The sequence below is a fragment of the Myotis daubentonii genome, chromosome 9, assembly GCF_963259705.1.
Source record: "Myotis daubentonii chromosome 9, mMyoDau2.1, whole genome shotgun sequence".
Lineage (NCBI taxonomy): Eukaryota > Metazoa > Chordata > Mammalia > Chiroptera > Vespertilionidae > Myotis > Myotis daubentonii.
The window spans coordinates 10747513-10771306 of NC_081848.1; the positions used below are offsets into that span (position 1 = coordinate 10747513).

Consider the following 23794-nt stretch of genomic DNA (forward strand, 5'->3'; position numbering starts at 1 on the left):
CCTGACCAGGAATCCTCCCCATCTTCTTCATTTCTTCTCCAGATATAACTGTTTTCTCCACGGTGTGCCAGCTTCTGTGGTAGTGTTTTCAGACCGCCCCCAAAAAATGTATGTGTGCTTGTGCACGTATCGTCTTTCAGACTGTGAATCCCGTTAAGAACAGCCTAATTCATGATGGATTGCTTTACTGTCATCATTACAACTTAGTTCTAATCACCAGTCTGCTAATAACTACCTGGGGGCTTTATGTAACTAGGTTCATCTCATAGATGCTAGATGAGATGATATTAAGGGATATAAAGACGATAAAATTCTGTGATTATTATAGAAGAAAAATAGCCTAAAATTAACATTACTCATGTGTGCATTCCTAAAACTTAGCACATGCTTCATATACAGTGGGTATTCAGTCAACATTCCCAATATAACTGAATAAGAATATGAAAATAGTATGATTGTTAGAGCAATGAGTGAGATATAGTTTTCATGAGAAGACAAACACATGACAAACAGGTTCGACAAAAATAAAATTACTTAAGCGGATGCAAAATCCTCCTCTAAGCCAGGGTGCAGGACTTCTGACAAAACTTGAAATCAGGGGGTTGGGAGTCCAGGCAGAAGATACCATCTTTTGGTTCTGAAATAGATATTCCTGGGAAGGCTAAGCCCAGGAAGCCTGAGCTCTTTACGGCAAAATACTTTGTGAAATATAGAGGAACAAACAAACAAAAACAATAAAAACAACAACAAAAAACGACACACAAGGATTTCTACCCAGCCACCATTTGTCCTTAAGCACATCTGTACCCTTACTCTGCCAGCCTGTACTCTGGGGTGCCTAGGCGTTGGGGGCGCCAGTCCCTAGCATCAGGAGCTAGGCACATCTGGCCTCCAGTATGGCATTCTGATGCACTTTACACAGAACTGATGTCAAATTGGGCTCCTCAAAGTTTCATCTCACTCATCCATCCCAGAAAGGAATGGCCTATTTCTAACCCGTCTCCCACTCTGGAGACCCTCTCTATTATCCACACTCACTCTCCTTTTACACTCCCCACATCCAGTGGGCAAACACACCCGGCTCATCCTACTCAAGAAACACATTTACTCCTCACAGTGTCGGCGTTCGTCTTCCTTATATTTTCATGTTCTAGTAAGAGATCCCTCTTTGAGCCTCTAGTTGTCCCCGCTGCCACCATGTCCTCTATATGTTGCAAAAATACTGGTCCTTAAATCAATTAAATAAAAAGTCACAAATACCTGCTTCTAATCTTTTCCATTTCTATTTCCTGTCTCTTTATTTTCTTTTTATTCCCTTCTTTTTTATATTTTTAAAGGGAGAATCTTGCTTATTGATAATATTTAAATTCCTTGGATTCATGTGTGACTATGAATCAGTTTGAATAATTTTTTTCCAGCTTCATATAGTCTGCCATTCAAAATCATATATATGTATATGTATATGTATATGTATATGTATATGTATATGTATATGTATATGTATATGTATATGTATATGTATATGTATATGTGGGGTTAAAGGGCCATCCATTCGCTTCTTAGTTAAATATTCTAGTTTTCACAGGAATAGGCCTTGTCATGAATTTTTACTTTTGTCCATGCAATTCTTTTTGTCTGGAGCGACTCTCACCATTTTTCACAGGGCAAATGTTCATCCTTCAATGGCCTTGAACATCTATCTCCTCTTTGGAGACACATCTCTGTTCTGCTCATTAGTAAGCTGCATGTGTCTTTGTAAGGGTACTCCCCCCATTATGGTTCTCCATTTACCGTCAGCCCTACCTAGAACGTGAGACTCTCCAGGGCAGACACGGAGCCTGACCCAGCTCTTCTACCAAGCACACAGCATGAGTCTTGCCATTAGGAAACCAGGACTCACTGTTCGGGGGTTACATAAAAGCATGAAGAATACAATTCTCAGATGAACACAGTGATTATTAGTATGTTGTTCAGGCAAAGTTGAAAAAGTCTTGGGTTAAACAGGCTTTGAAGGGCGAGCCTTGGAACCTGGATGACCTGAGTAACTTGGTTTCCATGTGAACAGACGTTCTTAGTTCCAAACAGCACAGGTTCAAATGAACTTTGGAACACAGCGCCTACCTCCGGGTTCCATGGGGCCAGGCAGCCGGCACTGAGGCTGGCAGGCAGCCCCCGGCTGGTGCGTGGCTGGGCCTCTCGGACTGGTGACTGGCCCTCCACGAAGGCACCGGGTCCCAGGAGCAGCTGAGCCAGCGGGGAGACCAGCTGCCGCCAGCCCGCCAGTGAACCCATGCCCCCGGCCCACATGGCCCTCCTGGGCGCCTGCCATGCTGGTCACCGTGTACTGTGTGCGCAGGGACCTCTCCGAGGTGACCTTCTCCCTCCAGGTCAGCCCTGACTTGGACCTCCACAATTTCCGTGCCCTCTGTGCGCTGGAGTCCCGCATCCCGGCCGAGGAGACGCAGATCATCTACATGGAGCGGCTCCTGGCCGACAACCACTGCTCCCTGGGCTCCTACGGCCTCCGAGACGGCGACATGGTGGTTTTACTCCAGAAGGACAGCGTGGGGCCCCGGACTGGGAGACGGGCATCAAGCCGGCCCGGGGTGGATTTCGCTGGGACAGCCACGCCCGGGACATCCAGCGCCTGGCAGCAGCTCCGAGGCTTGGCCTCCGGAGAGATGCCGTCCGCCCACGGCGTGGAGAGCCCCGCCCTGATCCGCAGCCTGCTGCTCTCCAACCCCCACGACCTGTCCCTGCTGAAGGAACGCAACCCCCCGCTGGCGGAGGCCCTGCTCAGCGGAGACCTGGAGACGTTTGCTCAGGTCCTGACGGAGCAGCGCCGGGAGAGGGCCCTGCGGGAGCAGGAGAAGCTTCGCCTCTACTCCGCTGACCCGTTTGATCTGGAGGCTCAGGCCCGAATCGAAGAAGAGATCCGGCAGCGGAACATCGAGGAGAACATGAACATCGCCATGGAAGAGGCGCCCGAGAGCTTCGGGCAGGTGGCCATGCTCTACATCAACTGCCGGGTGAACGGCCACCCGATGAAGGCGTTCGTGGACTCGGGCGCGCAGATGACCATCATGAGCCAAGCCTGCGCCGAGCGGTGCAACATCATCCGGCTGGTGGACCGGCGGTGGGCGGGCATCGCCAAGGGGGTGGGCACGCAGAGGATCATCGGCCGCGTCCACCTCGCCCAGATCCAAATCGAGGGGGACTTCTTGCAATGCTCTTTCGCTATCCTCGAGGAGCAGCCCATGGACATGCTCCTGGGCCTGGATATGCTCAGGAGACATCAGTGCTCCATCGACCTAAAGAGAAACGTGCTGGTGATCGGCACCACGGGCACCCAGACCCTCTTTCTCTCTGAGGGAGAGTTACCCCCGTGTGCCAAGCTGGTGAGTGGTCATGGGCAAGACGAGTCTACAGACAAGGAAGTAGCGAATTCGATTAAACATTCGGTCAAGGGACCCGGACGACAAAAGCATTGACACAGTTCAGAAATCAGCCAGCAACGGGAGGGAATCTCAGGTTCCCGGGAATTATGGGACATGGGCTCCTCGGCAATGGGATCATTAAAAACATCAGAAACGACTAACCCTGGCCTTGGGGTCAAGTTCTTAGACATGTGAAGTGGGATGGCCTGGTTTGGGCCCCGCTTGCACTTCCCTTATCACAGTTCATTGAACCTCATCCTGGGGAGGCTCAGGGGGTTCTAGCTGGTTTGCAAATAATCGATTAAGGAAAGGCAGCCCCTTCTTTTAGAGACACTCGGCAGCTTGTCCAAACCAGTGGCTATTTTGCAGAATCTGCTGAAAGAAGCCACCGCTTCAGACCCCCCAACAAGGCATCTGCACAAAAGTAGTTCAAAGCAGCACTAACATTATTTATAGTCAGAGAAAAATGTCTATTTTCACAGATTGTTTTCTTTGGGGAAGTTCTTAGAAAAGTGGGTCAGCTCTACTCCAGTTGATTAATACTTACAAATGCCTGCTTTGAACAGCATACGGACCCGTTTCCTCACATATTGCATCTTCCCCTGGCTTCCTCTGGAGTCATGATCCCTGCAATTCACCCCTCAAAGCTATTTCTGCCATAGTTGAGAGAGTAGATTTTTCTCCTAGAATAGCCTAAAATACTTTTCTCTTTCCCCTGAAGTCAAAGAAATCCTGGTTATAAAACAAAGGCAATCAATGAGATTAAAAAAAAAATTGTGGTGCTTCTTCAAGGCTAGTGGTTTCCTTGTGGTGGGGGTGAGAGACAGGGGCAGACAGTGCTCCAGATACCTTAAAACTAATTTTGACTAGAACGTTTAAAAAATATGCTTCATATATTAAGCTGCCACGTTAAGTCTTGTCGGCAAAAATGTTTTCTCTGTTAAAATAACATTTGAAAAGTTCTCAATGAGAAGGTCTTTAAGGCTTCATTCAGGTCTATGACCCATCTGACAAAGCTACTGTCCAACGATAGTGAGAAAGGGAAGATCCTAGATTTAAATACAACCCGTGGCTAATACGTGTGAGAGAAACAGCTCAGCTGCCTGAGGCCATCAGACTCGGAGACAATGTTTCAGGATAAGACTCCATCAAGACTGGTATTAGAAAGAGTAGCAGATTCAAAGTCAAGAAAGATGTTATGATTCCAGCTATTTAGGCAAATCAGATCACATGTCATATAACTCAGATTTCTCATCTATAAACTGTTTGAGGGGAGAGCCATTTTCAAGCACAAAGATCCTATATAATAAAAGGCTAATATGCAAATCGACCCTATGGCAGAGTGATCGATTGCTATGATGTACACTGACCACTAGGGGGCAGACTCTCAACACAGGAGCTGCCCCTGGTGGTCAGTGTGCTCCCACAGCGGGAGCACGGCTTGGCCAGAAGCCCTGAGCCAGGCTCCTGGCTAGCAAGTGCAGCAGTGGTGGCAGAAGCCTCTCCTGCCTCCAAGGCAGTTGGACATCCCCCAAGGGCTCCCGGACTGTGAGAGGGCGCAGGCCGGGCTGAGGGACCACCCCCCCACCCCCCCACCCCCAGTGCACAACTAGGCCTCTAGTTATATTACCAACCACAGTACCTTTTAAACTTTCTATTGTCTCAAAAAGACTGACAACCACTCAAAATATTCTCAAAGGCTACAGGAAACAAAACAACTTCCCCTATAATCCTCATATTCCTTCATATCCTTTTCTTGATCTGCTTCTTGATGAGATTAATCACCTTCTTCTGGAAGAGTCACTTTTTCCCATGAGGCTACTGTCAGTTCGTCTCCCAGGTTTCTTCTTCCTTATAGCTTTCTCTATGCTTATATCCCCAACCCTGTCTACATTTGCATCAAGGCTCACACCCAAAAGAACTACTGAAAATGACCAACAGAGACTTTTTTCTACTTTTGTTTCTAATTAAGTACTCAGGACAAGTATAATTAAAATGAAGAAAGAAATTCAGAGTGAGGTCAGGAATAAACAATTAAATGCTTGTGAAATGTAACTGGAACTGATTTGATAAATGTATGGATTCCTTTACAAATACAAATATGCAAACCCCTTTCATATCCTACTGGACTCAGCATGCTGAAATGTACTTCACATATGTTAGTACTTATTAATCCTCATAATATATGTTCAAAATAGTTATTATTAGCCTCATTTTACAGAGGATATTCAAGGCTCAGAATTATTATGAAATACTGACATATCCACTAGCATAGTGTTTTTATTTTTTTTACTTTTTCCAACAACAATCCGCATTTTAGATTGTGACCCAGTTCCACAACACATACACACACATACATACATACACACACATACAAATGCACACACACATCAGTCTATTTCTGAAACAAAAATAAAATGAAATAATATGTAATTTTTTATCCTTTTCTGGTATATTTCTTTGAACACTTTATTATACTTTACTACCTGTCTAAAATATGTTAGACATGTCCCACTTGTATCCCACCAAGGTATCCTGACCCTCAGTTGAAAAAACCAACTCACCTACCAGGTTGCTCAATTGAAGTCTTTCTGATTTCAAATGCCAAGTTCTTTTCACTTTGTAACCTTCTTTAGCAGACACGTTTGGAATCCAGAGATTGGTGCAAAATTGTTACAAAATTTTAGTTATGGAAACTACCAAGACACTACCAGTAAAAGCAACAATGAGTAGCAGTAATCAGAATACACTCAACAATTACTTACTGAACACCCAGAAGCATTGAGCCAAGTTTTTATACACATAGAAATGAGTAAGTTCCAATTCTACACCTCAAGGTGATTACAACCTGGTAGGAGTAGGGAGAAAATTTGTAAACAATTAAGAACAAAAAGAGTGAACATGAAATTAGTAATATGTGCAAATGAAGGTATAACTTTTAATTTGGAGGTTATTTTTTAAATAAGAAATAAGCCAGTATGATGCACTTTCAATATGCCTAAAATGCCCATCACTGATGCTGGAAAAAACAAATAAACATACTCTCCTCTTACAGTTCAGGTCGCTGAAATATAATCTCTAAGTATCCACTTTTGAAAATTAACTACCTGGAAAATAATGAACAAGTCTTCATTCCCTTTCTTCCCATTAGAAAACATGATAAAGCAAACCACATGATGAAATAGGCCTAACCTGTTTAAAATCATTAGCCATTTAAAAGATCCATTAAACACTTGATTCAACCTAGTACCCACCTTACCTAAAAGTCACTATTGCTGATAGCATGGATTTCAAAACTACAGTAATGCCTTCTTCTACAGTTAAATGAGACTGATATCGTTTGATTAGTAGAGCATCTGATCTGAACACCTTTCTTAAAATCTGGGTCATACCGTTTATCTTGTTTCTACGGGATAAATCCACGTTCCCCAAAAGAAACAGACCAACGAATGTCTGCAAGAAGTCATCTTCACTGCAGGTACATCATGTTGCCTCTGAAAGAGAACACTGCACTTCCTTCAGAGCGCCATTCACTGACAGCCAACATTCCACAGACAATACCTGAGTGAATAGCTAGGGAGTACTCTGGGATTCACACCAGGAAACCACTGGTGAGGACATTAATTGATGGGGACATTCTTTGAGGAAAACCAAAGAGGAACAACAATGGTAAAGAGAAATAGAGGAGGAAGCAGGGAGGGGGTGGGGAGAAGCCCAGAAATCTGTTTTTTTAACTAATCATCTCTTGGTTTAGGTACTGTTTTATAAAGTGGGTGGGGACTGGGCTGAGATTAAGGATTAACTACCATTCCACAATACTTTATTCATCATGACAAGTTATCAAAAAATAAAAATATTTTCACATTAGAGCCTGAGTCAAACTTGCTTTTGAACTTTTGTTTTTCTGGGTTCACCTGCTAGAATCTCAGAATTTCTAAGGGTCACTTGTTAGAAATTTGAGGTTTGCAGTCCCGCTGTGAATTCTGCATGGAGATGGGCACACCTTGGGGCAGCTTTGTGTCCTATTACTACACTATACATGTTCTGATGATTATATCTCTCTCTCTCTTTGAGAAATGTAAAAGTCAGGATTTCTATATTTCTAAGCAGTAAGGCTTACTTTAAGAACATCATTTGAAGGATAACAAGATAATTTTCTCCTATGGTAAAGCTCAGAGGAGGCAACATGGGCCTGTTCCAGGTGATGACGAAGTGTATATTTTCCTTCTGTTAATTTAAATATTGATGTTGTTGAAAATAAAATAGATGATTAACATCAGAAGAAGATACCATCACCTCTTTCAAATTTTTACCCTACATCATCAATCACCATTCTACAAATCTTACCCTACCAGCACTTTACTAAAAGGACCCCTTGAGATGAAAAGAAAAATTAATTTAAAATTATATTAATTAATATATGCTCCCTTTCAAATTCATGTCATATCTAGGGATTCAATTCCTCTATCTGTTAACACACACACACACACACACACACACACAAACAAACAAACCCAAACCTGTGTTTTGCATTCATCCATCTCAATAACATTCAATATATTTTTCCCAGAGCCTTGTAATTGCACTATGCCATCCAGAGAGATGAGGGAATGTAAGTTATAGTCTTTGCCTTTAAAAAATGTAAAAGTCAAGTTAGAAAAAATTACAAAATAAATACTTCAGAAATAATATTTACTTCATGAAATACTACAGAATATGAGTTCAGGGTTTGAATGAACTGCTTCCCATTTGAGATGCTAGCTACAGTACTACACTGCAGGATGCACGGACAAAATTTCATTGAGCACCTACAGTATGTCAGGCACTGTTCCAGGGGCTGAATTTCTTCAATGCAGCAACATCTTTTTTGGTGCTCAACTGGCACTTCGAGCTGCAGCCAGATACAGGAGACTCTGTCACCTTCTCAAAGATGAGGTCACTTTGAGATGACTAAGCTAACCAAATAAGAATTAGCGTATGGCATATTCTCAAGCTAAACTTCAGGGTGAAGTTTGTGGTCTGTTTCTGCCTTGGCCCACAGTGGCACTGTGCTCACGTTGTTTCTATTATGGGCTTAACCTTGGGGCATGACTCAGCAGTTGTAGAAAAATACTTCCCCCACAAAGTTAATGGAAAGGATTTGAGGCCTGTACTATGGATAAACAACCAGAAATACAGGGCAGAATGAATTAACTACAGGTGATGAATCAATTTGATGGGAACTTCGTCATATACTTGAACTGCAGGAAATAAGAGAACACGGGTTCTCTTGAACAATGAAATACCAATCAGATAGCAATTATGAAAATGTTTGGGCATCTGGAAAACCTAGAATGGGGCCCCAAATTACTAACAAAAATATAATAAGTGATGAGATTTTCTGGAAAGATCATAATCTTGTTCATAATATCTTTCTTTCTTACTATTTTATTGGAGGCCAACAGAACCTGCTTAATAAATAAGATTATGTGAATGAATAATGGACAAAGTTCCACATTAACAAGTTGATGCAATGAAAGTGTGACTTTTTATTTAACTTATTTTTATGTAAAAATATGTGAGGTACGATTACCTTTGTCTAATTAGGATAAATATGTTTTGGATTAACAACATGACTGATATTTACATGTATAGATTTAAATGTAAGTGATCCAAGAAATAAACTCTTCATGTACTTTTAAGTTGTCCACTCTCCAACTGATAGGACCATTTAAATGGTCTTAGCAGTGGCCGAATTATCCCTGTTTGTCTGGGACTGTCCTGGTTTCAAAACTGATGTCCCAGTGTCCTGGCAGCTTCTCCATCAGTTCCAGGAAAACCAGAACATCTGGCCGCCCTGTAAGTGTTAGAAGTGGGTTTTTAATTTAAGGCCCCTGGGTGTGCTGTGGGCACCTCCAAGCAAGCTGTAACTAGGCCTACATGATCAATGATCCATGTTATCTGTATATGTCCAATGTTGAAGGTAGAATGTCCTAATCTGTTTTGTGTAGGAGAAAAAGCCTCATCTAAACTCATTCATCAAATGTTTCTGGGCTGGAAAGTAAATCATTTAAAAAATTATAAGAAAGCCACGCCATAAATGTTCAAAGTGGATTTTTAATGTAAAGCACACAGATATGCTGTGAGTACCCACATAAAAGAAATGCTAAAATAATTTAATGAAAGAACAGTATAATTTCAGGATAACTGAATTTGATGAAACTTTAATTTTCAAGACTCCTTGGAAGTGGTATATATATCTCTATGCAATTAAAAGATGGCATAGAAATTGACATTAGAAAATGGGGCCACAGGGTACTAAAAAGAAGTATTTCTATTATCTATGAGCTTGGATTATCCTGAAAAAGCACGAATAAAACAAATTTATACCAGTTTTTACACTTATAGTGATAGACTTAATTTACAGCTCCAAGTAAATGTCAGGTTTTGAGTTTTTAAGAGAATATTGGAACAAAACAAAGCAGAAATTTCAGAAAGAAACACATGTAAATAACGATGCTACCTTCACATTTATTTCATGTTGCCTTGGAGCTATCAGAAGGTCAAGATGCAATGAAATGAATGTGAGGCAGGACCAAGCAAGGGGAGCGTTTTTGGATAGTTGTGGTGATGGGCTGCAAATGATGCCCTGAAGAAGCAGCTCTGAAGAAGAGATAGCTGGGGCAGGGGCGGGGGCGGGGGCATGGAGAGCCCAGGAATTCGGTAGAAAGTCTTACAGCGTCAGGGGGCTGGGAGATAAAAGAGGGGTCTATAGCCAGACTATGATGGAAGCAGAGGCCGGAGAAGGTTCTAAGGAGAAGTGGGCCAGTCACTAATGTCCAGTGTGCCAAATATTTTGGTGGAAAGCAAAATGGCAAGGTGAGACCTTTGCCTTTGCCACTAGAAGGACAGTAAAACCTGGGACAAGGGGTTAACGTTCATAGACTTGAGGAAGGGTCAGACAGAGAAGTTTGTGAAATCAGTGGAATATCAGAAACATATGCAAGGCAACTTTGGTTACCAGTTAAGCCAGTTTGTCAATTCACAGTTTAATAACTTCACTTGTAGCCTATCTCAATAAGAATGTATAATTAAATGATATTAATAAAACTTCTACATAAATATACTGGAGCCAATGGTGTAAGTTTCATTCTATCAGAAATAATTGCATAAAGTTAAAGCAACATATGGGCAGTTCGAGTAAAACAGAAACAAAGATATTCTCTGTTCAAACACTTCCAACTGTCATCACTTGGTCTCCAAAACAGGAACTGACAGAAAACAATCTCATTGATATGTTGTAAGGAATAGGAGTTCATGTCCCATATGGCAAGGTTTCCACTGTTAGAGCTTCGTTATATAATGACTCTTAAGTCTGGTCTGAAAGTGTCTTCATTAATACGAGAAATGGAAAGTGTGCTTGCTCTAATTAAGTGTTCAATAATTAAGGAATTGGTGCAAGTTTTATGAAAAATGCAAAAACCTTTCCATGCTATCCACCTGTTCTCAGTGATTCAGGTTAAATTGCTTTTTACTTCAAGTAATTTAGCAAAAATTCAAAGAACAATGAGAATATACTTTTAAATGAGGGCATATGCTGGGGGGTGGGAGCTGCCGGGGAGAGGTCAGTGGGGGCGAAAAGGAGACTTATGCAATACTTTAAACAATAAAGAATTAAAAAAAACATTCCAAACATATTTCAGGTTGTAGCTAAGAGTCATAGAGGCACATGTGGAAGTTGTAAATTTGCATTTGCACTGTAACTTTCTATACTTTTGTGGACGACTAAAAACTTGGCAGCCAACTAAAGGGGTGAGCTTATGTCCTACAGGAAGTTCAGAGAATGGGTTAGCGATTCAGGATTTTTCACTTGAGATGCTATAAAGAATGGTGAAGCTGATTGATCAGATTAAATGAACTATGTTCATTTATAGTTGCCCAAAATGATCTAGCACATTGCTAAGGTAAATCTGCCATACATTTTATACTAAGAAGCTGACTTATCTCAGTCTACCCAGATACAAATAAATACAAAATATTAACAAAAAAACAAAAACAAACCTAGAGATTTCTGGATACCATATGTAATATCTCATTAATAAAAGTCTATATTTCTCTCATAAGAACATTTTCTGTATCATATTTGGCTATATTTTAATAACTTGATACTTGAAAAAAATACAGGCATTCAAAAGCTCTATTTCTAAGGGAAAGTGTTGTCAGCTTGAGGGTAACATACTGACCCAGAGGAAAGTGGCCAATTGAGCAGAAATAAATATACAACTATAAATAGAAAATGTTAAGGGACACATTTCTCAGAAACATTAAAAAATTTTAGGGGTAAAGCTAAACATTAGAACCTCAATTCTAATTGTCATTCTTTCATTTTTATGCTATATTTTTTCATTGAATGAACAAAGGCATATCTTTAACTTACCGCTGCTCTGTCTCCTAGTTCACCCTAAATATTTTATACCTTTTTGTGCTCTTCATGGATCCTATAAGTGGAAGGGTCTTAGCAAAATCCTACTGATGGGTAGGCAGATGTGAGTGTCTTATTTTACAGGTATTCTAAGTCAAACTTTCATACTGAGAAAGGTCATTTTCAAAGCTAATGTTTTCAAGCCACAAATATATAATTTGAGAGTCTGCTGAGACATCAGTCCAATTAGTAGCAAATTATTCATTCAGTAACTACCTATTGAGAGCCAGGGATGCACCAGGCACTGTTATGGCTTTAGTAGTAGAAAAATAGTGGTACACAATAACGTCAAGGCAGTTGTCCTCTTGAAGTATATTTTAGAGTGGAAGTTTCAAGCACTGGTAAAACACCTAATCACTTACATAATGCTTACTAAGAGAGTCATTTATTCTAAGCCTATTACACATTTTAACTCATTTTATCTCTGTAACAATCCATCAGGATTAAAAAAGTCCCCCATTTTAAAGGTTAGGACACAGGAACAGAGAGATTAAGTGAGTAGTTCAAGGTGGTAAATCTGAGCTAGTAAGTGCTTGCATCCAGCAATTTGGGATCCAGACTTTATGTGTTTAATCATTTTACCACATTACCTCTCAATAACAGCAAATGAATACCCATATATCAAATAGCGACACTTCTATGAATAAGGGCTGTAAGGGAATAGACAATGATGGAGGAAGAGAGGGTACTAATTTAAATACTCAGGGAAGGTCTCTCAGAGGAGGTGATATTTGAGGAGAAACCTGGATGGTGAGTAAGAGAAATCCTTGAGAAGGTGTGGGAAAAGAGCATTTCAGAAAGAACACCCTATGCAAACCCTGAGGAGAAACAAACTAAAAGTGTCGAGGAACAGGAAGAAGACCAGTGGTTAGCGTGGAAAGAAGGAGTAATATATAAGGACTTAGATTATGCAAGGCCTTGCAGTTCTAAAGAGAGGGTTTATATTTTATTCTAAGAGTTATGAGAAATCATTTGAAGGGTTTTAAAGAAGGGAGAGATGTTAGATTTATTTTTTAAAGTTTTCTCTGGTTGCTTTGTTAAAAATAGAAGAGCTGAGGGCTGGGACCTTCCTCGGTGTAGTATTTACAGGTTGAACAGGGGAGAGGGAGCCAGCAAAGGAGCCCTAGAAAGAGAAGCCAGAGAGAGAGAGGATAGAAATAGAAAGAAAAACAAAAACATGTCCAAGAAGCCAAATGAAGAAAATGTTTCCTGGAGAACAGCGTGGTCACTGTGTCCAGTACTACTGGGAGGGCTAGGAAGGATGCCGAGAAGCCAGGGCTGGATTTGCAAGGTGGAGGTCGTTGGTAAGAGTGACCTTGTGGGTGGGGTGGGGGATACGAGCTTTGTCTGAGGAGATTGAGGAGTTGATTAGAGTGAAAGAGGTGGAGAAAGCAGGTACTAACAGCTCTCTCAGGAAATAATGCTTTCAGGAAAGTGGAAAAACACCATAGTAGATGAAGGAAGGGGCCATGAGAGCATTTCTTTTACTCTGAAGGCAGATGAGGACGAACCAGGGGGAGAACAAGAGAGAACAGAGAGAACTGAAGTAGCACAGATTTGCAGACGAGGGAGGCAGGGGCCTTAGGAGCAGGAGGAGTTCATTGCTTGCAGCAGGAAGGTAGGCAGAGCATATGGGTGTAAACACAGGCAGGCTGGCATAGCTGATGGTGGGAAGGTGAGTTAGTTTTCCTCCATCTTCTGTTTTCACAGTGAAATAAGATGCAAAAACACCAGCTTTGAGTGAGATGAGGACAGGGAGTGTTGAAGGATTGAGGAGTGAGGAGAAGGTATGAAATTGGCACCGTAGACCATAAGAGAGTAAATAATGTAAAAAATTAATTGAATTATTTCAGACCAGTATTGAGAGTCCACTAAGATTCAAGTTTAAATGTTTTACATGAAACTAGCTATAGTAGAAAGTAGACAAGGGAAGTGGATATTTTGGTTCTAGAACCAATTTTGCCACTTGCTGAACAGGTGCCTTCAGGCACACCTCCCTGAGCCTCAGTTTGCTCATCACGTAAAGTGAGAAGGTGTGGATCTGCACTGCATGGAGGCACCCAGAAATGCGTGGGGTGCTTTGGGTTCTCCTGGAGACCACTGGCGTTTAGAACTTCAGGTGTGGGGTGCTCTGCACCCTTCAGTGTATGGAATAATCCCTACCAGTCTCCAGCAGTGCCCACCCCTGGGGGGAAACACTGGACAGAGGATCACAACAGGCGCCCTCATAGTCAGGACTCTAATTGCCCCTTTAGTGTTGCCGTCTGGGGAAGCTAGCTTATACTGAGGGATCAAGTGCACTTTCATTTAATCCCACAGCTATCAATCCTTACCCTCATCCCTAGACTGGAAATAGGCGGCTAGCCAGGCAAAATGAACACAGGTAGAGGTACTAATGAGCAGTGAAACAGTCCACAGATTACAGCCAGGAAAAGAAAGAGCCAGAAATGAAAAATCAGCCCTCCATTATTATGGAAGCCGTTGTTATTAACTCTCATAATAATTAAATAGGAATGCTGCCCCAATAGCGCCTGATCGTAGCAAAGAAAGTTTGGTACTCGGGCATTGCCAGGATAGCATTGGAAAACATCGCACTACCATACAATGACAAAATTAATTTTAATTGTATTGACCATGAGGCCCCCAACATGAACTGAGAATTACTTGACAAAGACAGGGCAGTTATTAAAGGCAATATATCAAATTCTACTCGAATAATCAGCGGGCACTGCTGGCATTGCTCTTAACGACCTTTCTACTTGACACCTTCATTAATGGCATGTAAGAGGAAAACCCCATGTGAACGGATTTTCAAAAATGATTCTACTGTGGGAGTCATTCCATGTGCAAACTCCCAACATCACAGTAATAACTTAAGTAGAAAAAAATACAGAGTTCCTGGGAAGATTTAAAATTCAAGGCAGGCAATTACACAGACAGATGGGAACATTTGTAGGTGAAAATCCTAAGTAGTCGAATGATAATTCAAAAAAAAAAAAATCAGTAATTACACAATTCTCAAATAGTTTCATTACAGGCATTTATTAAAAAAAAATGCCTGCAGATATTACTATACAGTACAGTTTCATCTAGAGAATGTAATTAAATGTGGTAAAAACACAAATAACCAATGTGCATTTTCTTTTACACTTCAAAATAATTAAACATTTTGGTCCTTTTTTAGTTGAAAATCAACTTCAATTATTCAATGTTTAGTGGAATAATTCACTGGCAATTAATACCGTCACAACCTGATGCAACCACCTATCTGTCTAGTTTCAAATGTTTTCATCGCTCCCAGAGGGAGCCTGGACGCAGCAAGCAGCTGCTTAGCCTTCCCATTCCTCCCAGCCTCTGGCAACCGTCAATCTGTTTTTGTCTCCATGGGTTTTTTTGTGTCTGGATATTTAATTTAAATACACTTCTGTAATATGTGACCTTTTGTGTCTGGTTTCATCCAGGTAGCCTCATGTTTCTGAGGCCCAGGCTCATCCCCTTGAACCATGTATCAGTGCCTCCCTCCTTTTTATTTCTGAATAAAAAGCTGATAGCTGAAGCCTATGTGCTTTTGAATCACAATGTTAATTTCAAAGCATGGCACGCACCTACCTCCCAGTTCTGAGTGACAATAGTAGGATAACCCAGTAGAAATTCAGCAAAACCTAGCCCAGGGGTGGGCAACCCCTGGCACGTGTGCCAAACATGGCATGCCAGTAACTTTTGCTGGCACGCAAAACCCTCTCTTATAATCTTCCATTTACAATTTTTTTTCCTTAATATCGACTTTTTTATTTTTCAGATAAATTCAGTGTAGGTGCATCTTAGATAAATAAATAATTTTACATAACAAGTTATCTTAAAGACCATAGACATGGATTGACGAGAGAGGGGAAGACCAATTTCTATGCCTCTGCCTTAACTCTCCCTGCCTTCCTAAATGTATTTTTCATCATATACTGTGTTTTTGTCGCTCAAATGAATTTTATTATTTCTTCAAGGTTCTTCACATACATACACCTTAAGAGATATCAAGTAGGCGTAACATGTTCTCAAAAAATTAGGGCTGGCACACAGAAGAATTTTGAGTCAGAGATTTTGCTGGTTTTGGCACGTACTCACAAAAAGGTTGCCCACCCCTGACCTAGCCTATCCTGATTAATACAACTCTTAAGAAAAGTAAAATAAAAATAAAAAATGGCTTATTCTAATTCATTTTAGCAGCAGGAATCATTCACAAAATGGAAAATGTTACTGTTAAAAAGTCCTTTCTTTACTTCTTAAGACATTTAGGTCTTTACCAATGTGATATAATAAACACGCATTAATTATCGATGAGCTGGAAGCTTTGGAACTCCCTACCTACGATGCAGACAGTGCTCAGAAAATGCCTATTTGAGTGAACTGCAATAGGAATAAAAAATATGTGTGTTTTTTGTTTTTTTTCAGTTTGTTTATTTATCCTTTTCTGTCCAACTAGGGCTGCTAATGCAATATGCTTGACATGAGCAGCGGGAGCTGTTTCTGTTTCCAGTGTAAATTACATTGATTCTCAAAGTTATCATGAACCTGCTTCTAAACCGGTGGCCAGATCACACTGGGGCTGGTGGGATGGGCTGCTTTTGTACGAGATATCCTGAGTAGGCTGTAGGAAAAGTCAGTGAAGCTCTTTAATCTACCTCCCCATCCTCCGGGATCTTTATTCTAACTACATCTTGAACGGAATTTTTATGTTTTTATTTACTCTCAGAGACACAATGAAATAATTTATAAGATAGAATATTGGACTTCATTATGATCTGTCATGCTATGATTTTAAGTCACGCTTTTCCTATTATTTGGTTTATATTCTTATGATTTAATTGAACAAATACTTCCTTATTATGAAACTGAAATGATGAACTCCTTTTAAAACCCCAGTCCATTGAACCGAAGCAGAATAGCAATCTAACTTGATTTTGTAATGATACCTTTGAGGAAAAGAATAGGCTCTTCATATAGTGCAGGAGTTTTCGGAAAGAATACTAAGAAGCCAAGAGACCATTTACAATGTATAAATTTTTCTCCAAGGACACATTGTTTGTTCTTTCATGCATTATAGATAGTTGGACAAAAAACAAACAGACACAAAAACAACTATGCAAATTAACTGAAATTTAACTCTCTGCTTGTGCCTGTTTTTGTTATAAATGTGTATATTAAAAATTTCGCTTATTTTATTTATTTTTTAAATATATTTTTATTGATTTCAGAGAGGAAGGGAGAGGGAGAGAGAGATAGAAACATCAATGATGAGAGAGAATCATTGATTGGCTGCCTCCTGCACGCCCCCCACTGGGGATTGAGCCCACAACCTGGGCATATGCCCTGACCGGGAATCGAACCAGTGACCTCTTGGTCCCTGGGTCAACGCTCAACTGCTGAGCTACACCCGCTGGGCTGTGGTCATTTTACATACTCACTTTAAGTGAGATGGCAATTCATTCCTGCAGAAATTAATATCTGCCCAAAGAGCTTCTAGGAAATAATTAGCTTATTACAAAAATGATCCAGATCTGTATATATTATCCCTATGAAAATATGTTAAGTAGCTGAAATGGCTATAAGTTAAAGATAAATTATTTATATTCTTTAATGTAATTGCGGTCATCTATGAACAACAATTTGCATCCACATAAAATAAACTTCTGGGGGCCAAATCAGTTATTTAGAACATACTCTGTGATACCAGGCACAGAACAAAAAGCGCATATATTCAACAGAACAGGACCCTATAAATACTTGTGTAATTCAGAGAAATCAACCCACGTATGATGCTGAGACACAAAACAATCCATGCTCAGTGTAAAATTAGATGAATTTATAAAACTGGATGGAACAATGTCCCAACCCCCTGAGGCTTCCAAATTCCAGGGCTGCCTTGGCTATGAGAGTGCTCTGTCACCTAACAGAGACAAAAGAGATTTACAGTGTAGAACAGAGGCGTCTATGAAGCTAGAAGATTTGTGAATGACAGAAGCCAAAGAGGCCAGCAAGAAAGGAGGCAGGAGGCTTTTCACAAGATCAACTGGCTGGAAGCCCACGACATCCATCTTCCCAAGACCACACCGGGAGACAGGCAGTGATCTCTGCATCGAGTGCTACAGCAGCAAACTGCCATGCACAGATCGGATTTTGACTGTTGGGAGATGATTTCTGAAAAGGAGGAGGAAAGCTTTATGCTTCTGGAAAGGAAAGTTCTGGTAAAATGAGAGCTGCATAATTGCACAGTGTCCTTCACAGTTCGGTTGTTCAATTTTTCCACCCACTCACACACACACTGTTGGCCTTTACCGGGGAGAGTGTTGGTCAAAGAGTGATGAAATAATCTATGTTCCTCCTTACACATGATAATTTAAAGGAAATGGTACAATCATAGTAAGAAAATAGGCAAAAGTCTTGAGTAGACAACACAAATACATATATGGGAAATGGGTAAGAAACTTGAACTGTTGTTGTTTAATTATGTTAGAAATAAAATGAACACAGGGGCAATGAGGTTTCATTGGTAACATCAGATTGGCACAGTCTTTCCGGGCAAGCCATTAGAGTAAAAAGGGAAAACAACATCAAGATGGTGCGGAACTAGGAGAGGAGAAACAAATCACAGCAAATGCAGAGGATGTTTTTAGCATTTAGTTTCAGAGCAAGGGGAACAGAGGAGAGAAGGACCAATGGAAGATAACTGAGTAAGTTGAAATGCAAAAAAGAAGCCACTCGTGAAGTTTAGAGGTAGGAAGAAGGAATGGTACCAGGTAAGCATCCCGGGGAGCAGATGACACAGAAGGCGCAGGCAGGGGATGTGTCTTAGGCAAGAGAAGGTGCCAAACCTCAGATGCGCCAAGTACCTTAACGTTGCTAAGCCAAACTGCTCACCTTTAAACCAAGAACAATGATATCTATCACTTAGAAAACACGATGCAAATAGCATCGGGCATATCAATGTTTATTTTAATTTAAAATTCTTAATACAAGCTCTTACTCCCAGTGGCTTTTATGCAAATGTCATATATGTTGAAAAGCAAATTCTTAAAATTTCCCGAAAAGCAGGAAAAAGGAAGCGCTACTCCATTGCAACACAAAATAACAACTCGTTTAAAAGAATTATCATAAGAAATTAACATAACATGAACATATATAACATATAAACTACGTGCTATTTAATATATAAATAACACACTTGTATATACTACACACACACAGTATCTGGCCGCAGCGTCAGATTCAGCAGCAGGTATTTTTCAGGAGGAATGTGGATCTTAAAGTTACACAGACATTGGTATGCATCCTGCACATCAGTTTCTAGCTCATTCTTATTCATTGCTGTATGTTTGACATTCAGCACAGTGGCTGGCTTAATAAATATTTGTTGTAGGAATAATTTTCCTTGAGTTCTTGAGCTTTAGCTTCCTTACCTGTAAATGAAACTTAATGATACATCTAATTCAAGTGTATTATGAGAAACAGAAATAACATTAAAATTGTAATACAGTGTCTGGTGCTTGGTTGAAGTTATGTGCTAAATGTCAGTTGTTAGCAGTGATAGTAAAAAACAATTATTCAAAGAATTAAGAGATAGGTTAAATAAAGTGGCACTTTATTATTTTTAATATTTGAAATATACTTGTAATACACGATTAACGTGTATTTTAATGTGATGAGTTTAAAATAATTTTTACTCGGAGAAAGATTTCTAGAATTTTAGAGAAAGTGACAAAATAGATATTGATGTGTTATTGCCCAATTTGAGCCCCTTGGAGGTGCCTGCTACAGTGATCCAATGGGCTATAGAAATTACTGCTGAAGCGCAGGCATAATAGAACTGTTGCCATAGAAATAGTATTTCTCCGTTTTGCTCTCTTCATTTGGATGTACTTCCTTTAGATTGATGGGGAACTCAAGAAGTTAAAAATGGCCTTGACCGGTTTGGCTCGGTGGACAGAGCATCGGCCTGCGGACTGAAAGGTCCCAGGTTCAAGTCTGGTCAAGGGCACATACCGTGGTTGCGGGCACATCCCCAGTGGGAGGTGTGCAGGAGGCAGCTGATCCATGTTTCTAACTTTCTATCCCTCTCCCTTCCTCTCTGTAAAAAAACAATAAAATATATTTTCTTTAAAAAGAAGTCAAAAATGTTTAGCTTTAGCCCAGCTGGCATGGCTCAATGGTTAAACTTTGACTTATGAACCAGGAGGTCATGGTTTGATTCCCGGTCAGGGCACATACCTGGGGTTGTGGGCTTGATCCCCAGTGGGGATCCTGCATGAGACAGACGATCAATGATTCTCTCATCATCGATGCTTCTGTCTCTTTCTCCCTCTCCCTTCCTCTCTGAAATCAATAAAATATATTTAAAAAAATAAAAATGTTTAGCTTTAGTTGTATAGTTACTAGGCTTGGTCACTGATGCATATAGAAGGCTATTGTTCCAGGGACTGAGATGTATGACTGGACCCACCCTGACTCCAGGAGACCAGCAATCAATTAGAATTTATGCCCCAGGAGGACTGTAAGCCACCCAGGCGATGTCTGAGCCATTGTGCTCCAGGGAGAGAATGTCCACCCCGCAGGATGCAGATAAAAAATCACCGGCCAGCAGATGAGGGGATTCTGGGAAAATCGCTGTACTGCAGCTTTTAAATGATTAACTTTTTCCCTGAATTCCAAACCCTTTATCTACACCTTTATTCTCCTTATAAAAACGGTCAGCTTGAGATGAGATGTCCTAGTAAGATGTTCTTTTAGGGTACATAACCCGCAGTCTTCTCTTCGCAGATCGCTGGCCATCTGAATAAAGCACCCATAACGATGCAATCCTTGTCTCTACTTATTGGTTCTGGTAGTGACAGGCGGCATGAATGCCAATTTTTCTGGTTTCATTATGAGAGTAAAGAAGACCAAGTACAAAACTACAAACACTTCAGGGTAATTTCTATTTCTCATTTAAATGTATATATATATATATATATATATATATATATATATATATATATATATATATATTTGCCTAAAAAAAGGGAAGAATCAACAAGCAGAGTCAGAATATACACCCCTACCTCAAAGTTAAAAGATTAATACAGACTTTGGACACAACATTAGTAAAAATCCAATTACTCCAAAATAGACCATTAAGTTTACCTAGATATCATTTTTTAAACAAAAAAGATTTTATAAATGTAGAATGGAAAAGTGGGACAGAGTAATCCACATGCATGTAAGATGCTCTACAAGTATAAATCCACTATGTGTCCAAGTTGTGTCTTTTCTATATTCTTTACATGTGTGTACATGACATGCCTCTATTCAAGCATATCTTTGGACATTTGTAGTAGGTTGAACAGTGTTCAGGAGATGTGTGTAAGTCCTAACCCAGGGGAGCTACAAATGTGGCCTTATTTGGAAATAGGCCCTGTGCAGATATACTTAACGATTTAGGGTGGGCCCTAAATCCAATGACTGGTGTCCTTAGAGGGGAAAGGAGAGGACAATTTGGGACCCAGAGAGAAAGGCCATTGGAAGACAGAAGCATATATCAGAGCAACATAACTACAAGCTTCGGAACGCCAAGGGTGTGGAAGCTGCCAGAGGCTGGGAAAGGGGCATAGGATATAAGTCTTCCTTGGAGCCTCTGATAGCACCCAACAATTGGACACTTTGACTTTGGGGCCTCTGGCCTCCAGAACTGGGAGGGGATAGATTTCTGTTGTTTTAAGTCAACAAGTTTGTGGTAAGTTGGCCCAGCAGAACTAGGGAACTGATGTAACTCTCAACAAGGGATGGGGAAGTGAAGGAGTGACCTTTGTTGAATACTGACTACGCATCAAAAAGCACAGTAAGTGCTTTGCATTTCACTTTATTTAATCTCACAAAACCACAAGGGGAAATTGCCTCATTTTCTAGAGGAGACATTTCAGAATCAGAGAAGAGACTTTCTATAGTAGTATCACCATTCTTAGGTTCCAACAGAACACTAGTTGGATTAAAGTGAGAAATATTTTTGCTTGAGTGGTATTATGACTGTTACACGCTTTAATAAACACACTCTTCCTCAACAGCATGCCAGTTGCTTCTAAGAAAACATCAAAAATTTCATTTTAAAACAATCATTTCTTTCCATATTTATATGTTAATAAAAAATTTAAAACAATTATTTCAGGGATTAAGCAAAGATTGAAAAAAAATCCATGAACACAGACAATAGTATAGTGATTAGGGGGAGGTAGAGGAGGGTAAAGAGGGCATAAATGGTGATGGACGGAGACTTGATTTGGGGTGTTAAACACACAATACCATATACAGATGATGAATTGTATACTTGAAACCTATATAATTTTAACCAATGTCACTTCAATAAATCCAATTAAAATGACAAAAAAAGGTAAAATGGAAAAATGCATTTGGTAAATATCAAAATATATGTATTTTAAAAAAAATTTAATAATTTAATGGCAAGAAAAACAACTCATTGCTAGAAAGCCAAAATATTGGAAGAGACAGTTCACCAAAGAAGAGATATGAATGGTACATATACACATAAAAAGATCCTCAACATCATTAGTCCGTAGGGAAATGCAATAAAACCACAGTGATATATCAAGGCAAATCTACTAGAGAGGCTAAAATTATACAACAAAAACTGACAACACTGAGTGCTGGCAAAGATGTGGGCATGTACAAAGGAGCAGACACTTCAGAAAAAAGTTTGGTTGTTTCATATGAATATGTCTGTTCTTGTGCCAGTACCAGGCAGTTCTGAGAACAGTGGCTCTGTAATATAGCTTGATATCTGATATTGTGATCCCTCCAACTTTGTTCTTCTTTCTCAGGATTGCTGCAGCTATTCAGGGTCTTTTTTGTTGCATATGAACTTTTAGAGAGTTTTTTCTAGGTCTGTAAAATATGCCTTTGGTATTTTAATGGGGATTGCATTAAATCTATAGATTGCTTTGGGTAGTATGGCCATTTTAATGATGTTGATTCTACCAATCCATGGACATGGTATATTCTTCTATTTGCTTATGTCTTCCTCTATCTCTTTTTTCAATGTCTTGTAGTTTTCCAAGTACAGGTCTTTTACTCCTTAGTTAAGTTTATTCCTAAGTATCTTAATTTTTTTGGTGCAATGGTAAAAGGGATTGTGTTGTTGTTGTTTTTTGTTGTTGTTTTTTTGGTTCTTTTTCTGTGATTTTATTATTGGTGTATAAAACAGCCATAGATTTCTGGGTGTTAATTTTGTATCCTGCTACATTGCTGAATTAATTTATTAAGTCTAGTATTTATTTTTTTGACTGAGTCTTTAGTGTTTTCTATGTACAATATCATGTCATCTGTGAATAATGGCAGTTTTACTTCTTCACCAAACCCTGGATCTCAGAGTTTGAATTTTCTAGCATTAGCTTCCTGTTTTCCTGGGTGGCACCATCTATATATATAAAAGGTTAATATGCAAAGTGTTCCCACAGGAGTTCTATCGCTTGCTATGACCTGTGCTGACCACCAAGGGGTAGCACAGAATGAAGGAAGGCCCCGGCCGGTGACTGGAGAAGGGAGGCCTGGTCACCCCTGATCGCTCACCAGGGCTAGGACCCTAGCTGTGCACAAATTTTGTGCACTGGGCATTTAGTTCATAATAAAATTGTCATTCTTTCTCCACTGTAATTCTTGGTCTTCAGTGTTTGGCTCTGCTAGTGCTGGGTGGATGAACTCTGTCCTGTAACGTTATCTGCAATATTCCCCTTTCTTAAAGGAGAACCTGGTTTGTGCATCTCCAAATATGTATTCTTCCACCCTAAGATGTTTATTCTAATTCATCCCACAGCTACTGAGGATAAAGTAAGGACCAGGCATCATGCTAGGTGCTGGC

At 40.2% G+C, this 23794-nt stretch overlaps 2 protein-coding genes across 3 annotated transcripts in view; one reads left to right on the forward strand and one right to left on the reverse strand.

The window, feature by feature from the left end:
- The window catches only part of PDGFD (platelet derived growth factor D), a 222435-nt gene that overhangs the window by 116453 nt on the left and 82188 nt on the right, over nt 1-23794 (reverse strand). The window lies entirely within an intron of this gene.
- DDI1 (DNA damage inducible 1 homolog 1) lies at nt 2328-3491 on the forward strand. The gene has a single exon (XM_059710941.1). It carries the CDS (start codon nt 2328-2330, stop codon nt 3489-3491), a length of 1164 nt encoding a protein of 387 aa, XP_059566924.1.